Genomic DNA, 12,201 nt, shown 5'->3' with positions numbered 1-12,201 from the left:
TGGAGCATTTAGTATACGAGTTAGGAGATTATTGGCAGTTGAACAGGATGCTGGAGAGGCCACATTTGAAGTATTGTTCAGTTTTGGTCACCCTTTTATAGGAAAGCTATTATGAAATTGGTAAGAGGTTCAGAAATGATTTACAAGACTGTTTCCAAGATTCTAGGGTCTGAGTTAGAGCATGGGGTTGGACATGCTAAGATTTTGTTTTCCAGTGTGGGAGGCTGAGGTGCCTCCTACATTTTTGGAAGGAGTAGTAATTGGAAAAGTAAACAGCAGGTGGAACTAGAGGGACTATGTGGTGGACCACACTTGACACAAAATTCACAATTTAAGACTAAAATTTTTGTAACTACTCTACTGATAATTGTAATGGAAACTAAACTGTAAGATGAAACAAGTGTTTTGGCCTTCACTGGCACAATGTGATGCATGCCCTAAATTGTCTATCTATCTATCATTCCAGTTAATTAGGCCATCTGTTAACTGGGTCATCACTTTTATTGAACTAAAACTAATCAAGAAAATAACTGGGATTCCCTTCATTTATTTGGGACACAATGCTGCTGAATTGGGATAGGAGACTATTGATGAACTGTTTCTATCTAGCACTAGATGTGCACACTTGTGTAGCCGTTAGATGCTACACCATACTTAGAGCGAACAACTTTTAAATAATGTCAGTTGTGTGAGTTTGTGTTCAAAAAGCAATGACTCTTGTCACTGATGGTGAGAAATAAACAGTAAGACAATTAAGAACTGTTTTGCTCAGTGTAGTTGCAAGCGTTCAAGCTTGGAGATATCAGAAATGCTGGGAATGAAAATGAAATGATTTCACTATTTCAACAAGTTTGGCACTACGAAGAATTTGAAGGTATCGGCAATCATCTTGAATGTTACACTGAAAATAAAGATTTGCAGGATGCAATCATCAAAAGCATTGTGTGAAGAAGTATTATTTGCACTAGGTGTTTGTGCTGATTTTGTTCATTTACAGTCAACAAAAAAAAAACAGCAGTATACACTGGATGAACCCTCTAGTAAGAATTTGTACTGTTTTATAGTATAGTATGTGTTCTAATTTGATCAGTATTTCATGTAAATACGTAATTTGTTATTCAGTTAAACAGTAGTTTGTCTTTTTTATTCCTTTTTAACTATTTCCGTGGAACTTCAGCTAATTGGGGCAATACTTAGTTGGGGCAGAATGTACTGGTCCTGATGTGTCCCATTTAACCAGAATCCACTATTTATTTTCAGTGAGCCTGTATCGAGGTGGTACATCTTTTTGAAAGCATGTACCCATGTTGACAATAATCTTTTAAAAATCTTCTTTTTAAAAAAAAAATTCTATCGTGTGCCACAGTAATCTTGAGCAGAGATTATCATTGATTAATGAACTAAGTCACAGTTAGGCTCTTTACTGATAAAGGATGTGTCCTGTTACTTTAGGTGTAATTCATTGTTTTCCCATTGAAAGTATAGCAGACATTTAAAAATGAATGTAACTTTTAATCTTAAAAAGAAAATTGAAAAATAACATTTCTAATGTATTGTAACCATTTACTATCCAAACACTATACAAAAAGTATCATCTAATGTCACCTACTCTCAAAACTGTTCAGCTGGTGCCAAGCCAACATGAGGCATTTCTTGTTAAAACATGTTACAACTCTTCGGTTGTAAAAAAAAAACACCATTCACTGCTTCATTTGGCAGTAAAGATGATCAGGTATTTTATTATGGATGGGTTTTAAAGAATCATGTGGGAACGCTACATGTGAGCTGAATTTTTGTGTGTGTCGATGGTTTGCAACCCTAGCCTAGATATTTTTACTTGAACTTCCATTGAAAATATTTCCTGTGCAGCGAATACCTGCATCTTTTCAAATGATGGATATTCTGGCAACACACACAAAATGCTGGAGGAATTCAGCAGGCCAGGCAGCATCAATGGAAAATAGTACAGTTGATGTTTCTGGCCAAAATCCTTCAGCATGACTGGAGAGAGAAAGATGAGGAGTGGATTTGAAGGGGGGTGGGGGGGGGGAACACAAGGTGATAGGTGAAACCGGGAGGAAGGTGGGGGTGAAGTAAAAAGCTGGGAAGTGATTGGTGAATGAGATACAGGGTTGGAGAAGGGGGAATCTAATAGAGGACAGAAGACCATGGAAGTAAGAAAAGCGGGGAGCAGTTGTTTGGATTTCCAGCATCTGCAGGCTTTCTCTTGTTTGTGAATAGATATTCTGCACTTGTTGAGGAGACTAGTTACCTCTTGTCCCATGTAGAAATTGATTTTTTTTGACATCTTTATGAAATTTTTCAGTCAAGCTTTGCTTCAGTATGATTAACCTTTTTATATGTTCTAACCACTCTGTTGAAATACTCATTTTATATTGCATATTTTTTCTGTACCCTCTCAGACCTTTCAAGTCCTTCCTAAAGTGCAAAGACCAGAACTTGTTTAATGATGGGACATTTTGATAAGATCTGCAGCTTTATCCATTCCAGCTATAATTTAGAAGTGGTGAGCTGCTCTAGTCCAAGAAGAGGACAAGGAATGACATTTCAGTTTTGAGACTGAAAGAATGATAATATATATTAATCAGATGTCTGATTTTTGGAAATTGGCAGGTGTTGAAATTTCCTTGTATCTGTTGTCCTTGATGGTAGATGTAACAGTTTTGGAAGCCTGGAATAGCTCATTTGAATGATTGCAATGTATTTTGTTGATGGTACATAATGCATTCAGTGTGTGCTTGTGAAGGGTATGAATAATTAGCATAATTCATGAGGTAACAATCAAGCAGTTATAATTCACAGAAAGGCCATTGGGTTGGTACCATCTCTGGAGGAGCAGTCCATTGGGTTATATTCCACTCTTTATTTTTCCTGCAACCCTGCAATTTATTCTCCCTATTTTATCGTGCCTCCAAGTACCTTGAAACTGTATCCTTAGTAATAGACTCCAACTCTTTCTAATCACTGAAGTCAAGCTAGCTGGCTTATATATTTATTTGCTTCTGCCTGCCTCCATTCTTGGAGTGAGGTGACATTTGCAATTTTCCAGTGATTCTTGATTATTACTAATGCCTCCACAACCTCTTCAGCTATCTCTTTCAGAACCCTGCAGTGTAGTCCATCTGGTCCAGGTGACTTACCTACCTACAGGCCTTTCAGCTTCCCAAGCATTTTCTCCTTACTAATAATGACATTCACTTCTGCCTCCTGACATTCTCACATTTCTAGCATTGTGCTAGTGCCTTCCACAGTGAAGACGAATGAAAAATACTTGAGTTTCTCTCCCATTTCTTTGTCCCCCATTACTACCTGTCCAACGTTATTTTCCAGTGGTCCGATAACCACTCTTGTCTCTTTTGCTCCTTATATCTGAGCTTCTCTTCATATTTCATTTTTTTCTCTCCTTACAGCTTTTTTTGTTCACTTCAGCTTTTTTAAAAGCTTCCCAATCCTCTATCTTTCCACTAATTTTTGCTCAGTTGGTTTTTATGCTGTCTTTGACTTCCTTTGTGAGCCACGGTTGCTTCATCCTCCCTTTAGAATCCTACTTAATATTTGGGATGTACTGAATCTTCCCTGCGCCTTTGGAATTTCCCCCCGAAAAACACGCCGTAGCTGTTCTGTCATCCCCACTAGTGTCCCTGTCCAATCAACTTTGACCAGCTCCTCTCATGCCTCTAATTCCTTTCACTCCACTGTAATACTGTGGCATTATATGATTCAGATTGTGTCTCTTGAACATGACTGAGTTTTGTTGAGGTATTGATGAAAGTGAGGGTAGAGCAGTGGATACTATCTACATGGATTTTAATAGGGCATTTAACAAGGTCCTTTACAGTAGGCTGATCCAGAAAATTGCATGGGATCCATGGTGTCTTGGTAGTTGGGATTTGGAATTGGCTTGCCTATAGAAAACAGTATTGGTGGGAAGGTATTATCCTATCTGGAAGTCTGTTACTAATGGTATCCTGCAGATACCAGTGCTGGGACCTCTGTTTGTGATATATAAATGACTTGGATGTAAATATACATGTGTGGGTTAGTAAGTTTGCAGGTGACACCAAGATAGTTGCGGACAGTGAAGATGGCTGTCAAAAGATGCAGCACATTATAGATCAGTTACAGATTTGGGCAGAGAAATTGCAAATGGAGTTTAATCCAGGCAAGTGAGATGTTGCATTTTAAGAGGTCAAATGCAAAGAGAATCTATAATGTTTATGACAGGGTGCTTACAGCATTAATGTACAGATGGAACTTGTAGTCCAAGTTAGTATCTCCTTGAAAGAGACCACAAGTAGGGTGATAAAGAAGGTATACTGTGTGCTTGCCTTTATTGCTCAGGCCACTGAACTCAAGTACAGTAGATCCCACCCAGCCAACAGACTTTTTGTCCCTCTTCCCTCCGGGAGAAGGTTCAGGAGCTTGAAGACTGGTATGGCCAGATTTGGGAACAGCATCTTTCCAACTGTGATAAGACTGCTGAACGGATCCTGACCCGGATCTGGGCCATACCCTCCAAATATCCGGACCTGCGTCTCAGTTTTTTTGCACTACCTTACTTCCCATTTTTCTATTTTCTATTTATGATTAATAATTTAAATTTTTAATGTTTTCTAATTTTAACTTTTTAATATTTATAATATTTAATATTTGTAATCCAGGGAGTGTGAAGCACAGAATCAAATATCGCTGTGATAATTGTACGTTCTAGTTCCAATTGTTTGGTGACAATAAAGTATAATTGGGCTCATTGGGACCAGTTTATTGGCCCAATTTAATGGCTGTTCCAGTTAGCCGAAGTTTCATGGAAATATTTAGAAAGGGAAAAAAATCAAACAGCTGATTAACTGAGTAACAAATTATGTACTTAAATGAAATACAAAACAAAAAAATTAGAACCCTATCAATACTACTATAGTACTACAAAACTTCATTAATTCCTAATGGTCATTGATGGAGTGGTGTATGCTGTTGTTGTTCTTTTGAGTGATTGTCAATGAACAACTAGTATAGATAATGGACTCCCTTCAGACAATGCTTTTGACAATTACATCCTCCAAATCTTCATTTCCATTTGTAACATTCAAGATGATTGTTGATGCCTTTCAAGTTCTTCATGATTCCTAATTTTTTTTGCAGTAGTGAAATTGGTTTAGTTTTACTTGCCATTCCAGGTATCTCCAAGCATGAATGTCTCAAACTGCAGTGAGCAGAACTGTTCTAAACTGTCTTACTGCTTATTTCTTGACAACTTTCGGTGACAAAATTCTCTGCTTTTAGAATACAGTCATACACAACTGATACAATTTTAAAAACTTTTCACTCATAGCATGGTTGTTATCCAATGACCTTGCAAGTGCATATGACTGATACTAGTTAGAAGCTGTTTGGCAACAGTCTCCTGCTCCAAATAAGTGGCATAGTGTCCCAAATCAACAGATGGAATCCCAGCTATTCTATTGATTAGTTTCTGTTATTTAAGATTTATCCCAAATGAGCGGCTGTCCTAGTTAACCAGAATCCACTGCATTGGGAAGCTGTGTTGCAACTATACAAGACTCTTTAGACTTTGCTTGAAGAATTGTGTGCAATTTTGGATGCTCTTTTATAGGAATGATAGGAAAGCCTTGAAAAGGGTATGAATGAGGTTTACCAGGATGCTGCTTATAAGAGGTTAACCAAACTTGGGTTGTTTTCCTTGAATCATTGGAGACTGAGAGTATATTTCATAGAAGTGTATAACATTGAGAAGTAGAATGATAGAATCCTTTATACCAGGGTAGAAATGTCATGTAATAAGGACATGAAGTTAAGGTGAGAGAAAGAGTTTAAGGAACTTTGCAGGGCAAGTTTTCCATAGTTGTGGGTGCCTGGAATGGGCTGATAATGATAGTGCTGTTTAAGACACTTGTAGATAGACAAGATGCATATACAGAAAATCAAGGGCTATGGATCATGTGCATGCAAGAGAGGTTTAGTTTGATTTGGCTTTGTTTGACACACACATGGGCTCAAGGGCCTTTTCCTGTCCGGTATTCTTTTAGGATCTATGAAGAGAAACTGGATAGGCTGGGACTGTTTTCATTTCAGCAAAGATGGCTTTGGGGTAACTTTATAGAAGCTTGAGTCATAGGATAGAAATTTACTTTTCCACAGGCTAAAACAGGAAGTAGGTTTAAGAGGACGTCATGGTTCGCATGGGCGTTGGGCTAACGAGCCTGTTTCCATGCTGTATAACTGGATCCATGAATGTAATGCTCAAATCTGATCTGATTGTGGGATTGTAGTAGTACTGTAGTGGTTAGCACAATGCTCACAGTGCCAGCGATCCGTGATCAGGTTTCAATTCTTTCTGCTGTCTGTAAGAAGTTTGTATGTTCTCCCTGTGACTGGATTTCCTCCTATTGCTGTGGTTTCTTCCCACTTTTCAAAATGTACTGGGTTTTGGTTAGTGAATTGTGAGCAAGGTATGTTTTTGACATTTGTGGGCCTTCTCCAACACGTCCTTAGAATGTGTTGATCATTGGAACAAAAGATGAATTTCATGTTTCAATGTACATGTGACTAATAAAGCTAATCCTTTTTCGTCTTTAATCTTTATTGCAAGCTGTTTCACTGTATCATGTGTTGCAGCTTCAGACTTGCATTTCATTATGAAGCCCTCTGCTGTTGCTCCTACCTTGACTGTGTATTCCAGGGTTGATCCTATTTGTAAGCAGTGCCATTATTTTTATCTGATTTGATTTTAATATGGTGATTTATGTGCTGAGCCATGAAGTTGCTGATTAAGTAGTAGATTATTGCTGTGCTATAGTTTTGTCAATTTTGTTACATTTTGGTATAAATTGCCTTTTGAAAATGCCATTGACATGTAGGGAGTGTCAAACTTAAGATTTCCATTCCTGAGAATTGTCTCTAAGACGCTTTCTCAAAGTCAGAAAAGTCCATTTTTGATAGTTGCCAATATTGCATCACTCTACATTTGCTATATTTTTAAATTTAATTGATTAATCACAAATGTTACCCATAAAGCAATGGAATACATGTATCCAGTTGTTAATGAATACCATGAAACATAATTACTTTCTTGAAAATTTATTTAATAATATATGCGGGATCTTCTGTAAAGTTGGGTTTTTGTAAGTCATCGGAAATCCAGTGATGTATTACATTTACTAAATAACATGCATTTTTATTACAGTACTCTGTTCAACTTTTACCAGCTCATGTGGGCTTGATAACAGTTTAATGTAGGAAATCAGCAAAGCCCCCATTTTGTCAAACTGGTCCACTATCTGGAGCATGAAGTTCCTCATTCAAATGTTGTCAGGCATATGGCTTCCGTATCTCTACATCTGTGAAAGCTAATTTGCATTGCAATGGAAGAAGTTTTGATAACTTCCAGCTTCATTACTGAAATCACAAAATACCAGCAGTATGTTCACAGGATGTAGGAAGTAATGATTCTGAAGCACTCTGGTTCCCTTGTGAATTTGTAGCTGAAGTTGTAAAATGTGCCACTTTTGTATTGGACTTTATCTCACACTCCACATTAACTTGTCCCCTTTCAGGGTGACTTCTTTTTCAATCAGGGCTGTGTCTTAGGAACCCTTTTCCTCAAGGGGCAAAAAAGCATGTGCAAGTGAATTTTTAAGCATTGTTGTTGAGCAAAGACTAAAGATTTCTGAGTTGGGCAAGAAAATTAGTTCTTGGGTTGGTCTAGTCAACCATGATATTAAATAAGACCATAAGATATAGGAGCAGAAATAGGCCCTTCAACCCGTCAAGTCTCTGCCATTCCATCATGGCTAATCTCGGATTCCACTCAACCACATACATGTGCCTTCTGGCTATATCTTTTGATGCTCTGATCAAAGGTTAGGCTGACTGGCCTGTAATTTCCTTTCATTTGCCTTCCTCCCTTCTTAAAGAGTGGAGTGACATTTGCAATCTTCTGGTCCTCCAGGACCATTTCAGAATCACTTGATTCTTGAAAGATCATGACCAATGCCTCTGTTATCTCTTCACCAACATCTCTCAGGACTCTGGGATGTAGTCCATCTGATCCAGGTGACTAATCCACCTTAAGTCCTTTCAGTTTGTCTAGCACATTTTCCTTTGTAATAGCAATAGCACTCACTCCTGCTCCCTGACACTCTCGGGCCTCTGGCATACTGCCAGTGTCTTTCATCGTGAAGGCTGATGCAAGATGCCCATTAAGTTCATCTGCCATTTCCCCCATTACTACCTCACCAGCATCTTTTTCCAGTGGTCCAATATCAACTCTCACATCTCTTTTAGTCTTTATATAACTGAAAAAGACATTCTAGTATACTGCTTTATATTATTGGCTAGTTTGCCTTCATATATCATCTTTTCCCTTGCAGCTTTTTTAGTTGCCTTTTGTTGGATTTTAAAAGCTTCCAATCATCCATCTTCTTACTCACTTTTGCTACCTTATATGCCCTTTCTTTGGCTTTTGTGCAGTCCTTAACTTTTCTTGTCAGCTACTGTTGCCTACACTTGCCATTTGAGAATTTCTTCCTCTGTGGGACATATCCTGCGCCTTGTGAACTATTCCTAGAAACTTCAGCCATCTCTGCTCTGCCATCATCCTCCTCCAACTCACCTGGGCAAGCTCTTCTCATGCATCTATAATTTCCTTTGTTCCATTGCATTACTGATGCATGTGAGTTATGCTTCTCCCTCTCAAATTGCAGTATGAATTCAATCATATTATGATCACTGCTTCCTAAGGGTTCCTTTACATTAAGCTCTCTAAGATCCAGGTTATAATAATCTCCCAGTCTAACATAGCCTTTCCCCTGCGTAGGCTCAAGTGCAAGCAGCTCTTTTATATTAAAAAAAAAACATCTTGTAGGCATTCAACAAGTTCCCTCTCTTGGCGATCCGACACCAACCTAATGAAATACAAGGGCAGACTAGCCAATAATATATAACTGGATACCAGAAGTTTTTTCAGTTATGTAAAGAGTAAAAGGGAGATGAGAGTTGATAATGGACCACTGGGAAATTATGCTGGTGAGATAGTGATGTGATTGCATTCCTGTAGCTCCTATCTATCATTTCCTTAGACTCCTGGCTTGTCTGGATCTATGGAAATGTACACAGGCTTTTAACAACTGAACTAATAAAAATATTTCTAAAATGCATTTGAGAAAACGAAGGCAAAATTATACACTTTGTACATAACTCAGCAGCCCAGTTGAAATGTACTGTGACTTTGCTAATTTTGTTAATTTGTTTTTGTTCAGGGGAAGAGAGTACACAGGTTTACAGTTTAGAAGCAGTCTCAGTGTCTGAAGTGAAGTGACTGGTCCTGTTTATAGGATGGATGAAGCTGATCTTTGCTAATGTCTATACTGTTGATCCTTAAAACTGGGCTAAGTTATTTATGTTGGTTTTGTCGTAAGCACTTTTGATCATGTAAAACAAATCCATTTTCTTACTGGAAGCATTATGTAAAATCACAATTGTATCTATATCGACTGTATACCCTTTTTATATTTCTGATTTCAATTTCTATTGTACAAACTTGGTTATTATGTCCCAGGGTTATAATTTATCTTGTAGGTTTCTTTGGAATTGCCTTTTCGTGAAGTTTAGATGGTTATGACCTGTGATCTATGAGTTTAAGTTTGACTTTTTTGACAGAATTGAATTCTGAATAAAATAAGATGTATGGTCATTAACAGAAATGGCAACATTACCTTGATGGTAATACCATCAAATTTCAGGAGAGCATAATTATTTTTCATTCTAAGAGTAAAACTTACTTGTTTAATTAAAGTACCCATTTGACCAAACCTTTACAAATTGCATAAAATACTGAAGAAACAATCAGCATATGTGAAGAAATGAACAATTTATTTCTTTAAAGTATATTGTATGGCTTCCAAAGAGAATATTGTGATATTGACTTACTCATAAGCAACATTCTATTTTAAAAATATTAATGCAGCTGCAAAAGACCAAGTGAACCATTACCATAAATCTGGAGAAAGATTTTATTATCATATCAGAGGATGTCACATGGTAGATGAATTTCAATATGTAATTACGAATATTCAATGTACTGCTCCAAATATTGAGATTTCACTATTGGCATTGTAATTTTGTATTTTATATCCAGGCCCTCTTACACATGAGACACAACTTTTCATATATTATAGGACTAAGGACTCAATCACTTGTGCCTTCATTTAAAAGCTCAGTTCTAACCTAAAATCTTTTTAGCACATACTTTCCCTTTCACCAAAATAATTGATTTGTGACCTACAGTAACTTAACGGATCTATTTTTAATATTTTGAATTTTAATTTAGTCACTAATAATGGCTTTGAAAGCAAATAAAACTTGACAATGCAAGCAACTTTTATTTTACAAAATGTGACAATATTTAGCTGCCATCACTATTATGTTTGATCTGATATTGTTTACTTTTTAAATTTCTTATTACCTAAGTATTTTAGAGCCTGGACAGTTTTTCTCCATAAATTTGATTGCTTTGTGCTTCCTGAAGTGCTTGGGAACATTAAGAAATTTAACATGCTGAATGCTATCTTATACAGGCTTTAACTTGATTGAACTATAAACTATTCCTGAAGTTCTTGATTTTAAATAAAACTCCATGCCTCTTAATCATCTTTATCAAGTATTATTTACTTGGCTTTACTTTCCTTTAAAGCAGCCATTTGGAAGAATACACCTTAGATAAAATAGTCTATCTGCTGCATGTACAAATATTGGAGCTTCCTGCATTGAAAAATAAAGGTTAATTGGCACTCTTCATAAAGTGTGTTTTAATAATGCAAGACCTTATTTGGTAACCTGGCATCAACTTGGGTTTGTGATTAATACTGTAACACTAATGCAAAATCTATTTTTGTGTACAGAATGACAAATCCAATTTTAACTTTCAATAGGGATCATACTTTCCAGAGTTTAGCAGAGTCAGTACTTCCTTCAAGTTGTCTGGTATCAAATCAGTGGAAAAATGTAAACTCAGATTTAAAAAAAAATTCTTGAGCTGTGTTGGTGGTGAAACTTAAAGCATTTTGTTTAAATCTGTAAAAATCTAACATATTGGTAGAAACAAGCTGTCGTGAAAATGAAAAATTTCTTTGTAAGTTGTAGATGTGTGAAGCTTTAACTTTTGAATTTCTTGTCAGTGATTTAAAATATAGAATACTTTGCTGAATGCCTTAAAGTCTCACTTTCACGTATCATAATTTGTAAATGTAAACACTTGCTGATTTTATACTAAACTGTTGAACACTGTAAAATATTGTTTTGCTTAAATTTATGTGTGGTTCAGTATGCATTCCTGTCCTTTGTTTTTTGATCTATTGTAGTTTGAAGTAATCTGCAGTAAAGATTAATAATCATAGCTAAATATACTGGCTGGAAAGTGATTTTTTTTTCCCATTTCTGAATTGCATTACAATTCTGATTGATAGTAAACATGAGAAATTATGCAGATGCTGGAAATCCAAAGCAACGTACAGAAAATACTGGAGGAACTTCCTGTGGACACTATGGAAATGAATAAACAGTTGACTTTTTTTTTGAGCTGAGACCCTTCTTCAGGACTAGAAAGGAAAGGGGATGGTGCCAGAATAAAAAGGTTGGAGGATACCTAGAAAGTGGTGAGTGAAACCAGATGGGTAGGAAGGAATCTGATGGAGGAGAGTGGATCAAAGGAGAAGGGGACCCAGGGGAGGTGATAGGCAAATGAAAAGAGGTAAGAAGCCAGAGTGTTGGATGCGGTGGCTCGTAGTTCCTCCTGTCCTTAACTACCACTCTTATCGCTGTAAAGGTGGTGGGAAGATGGTGTGAGTGTGGATGCTTGGGAAATAGAGGTGAGGGTAAGAGCAGCATCAATGGTGGAGGAAGGGAAGCCCCATTCCCATGATTATCTTGACTATACCACTTCCCAACCTGTTGCCTGTAAAACTGCCATTCTTTTTTCAATTCCTTCATCTCCATCATACCTGTTCCCAGGATGAGGCTTTCCAAGATATCAAAGATATCCTCCAAAGAATGGGGTTTCCCTTCCTCCACGATTGCTGCTGTCCTCACCCGCAACTCCATTTCCCAAACATCTGCACTCTCTCCATCTTCCCACCACCTTAACAGCGACTCTTGTCCTTACCTAGC

General features: G+C 37.1%; 1 protein-coding gene across 1 annotated transcript in view; it reads left to right on the top strand.

Moving 5' to 3' along the window:
• dazl (deleted in azoospermia-like) overlaps positions 1 to 11,423 on the top strand; it is a 66,455-nt gene extending 55,032 nt beyond the window's left edge. Inside the window, exon 11 of the mRNA XM_063042494.1 lies at positions 9,297 to 11,423. Within this exon, the coding sequence (XP_062898564.1) occupies positions 9,297 to 9,326 (30 nt within the window). The 3' untranslated portion in view covers positions 9,327 to 11,423. The remainder of the gene's footprint in view (positions 1 to 9,296) is intronic.
• Positions 11,424 to 12,201: the final 778 nt, after the last annotated feature.

This window comes from Mobula hypostoma, chromosome 3, assembly GCF_963921235.1.
Source record: "Mobula hypostoma chromosome 3, sMobHyp1.1, whole genome shotgun sequence".
Taxonomy (NCBI): domain Eukaryota; kingdom Metazoa; phylum Chordata; class Chondrichthyes; order Myliobatiformes; family Myliobatidae; genus Mobula; species Mobula hypostoma.
Note: the sequence above shows the minus strand (reverse complement) of the source record. Positions and strands in the feature narration are given on the sequence as shown.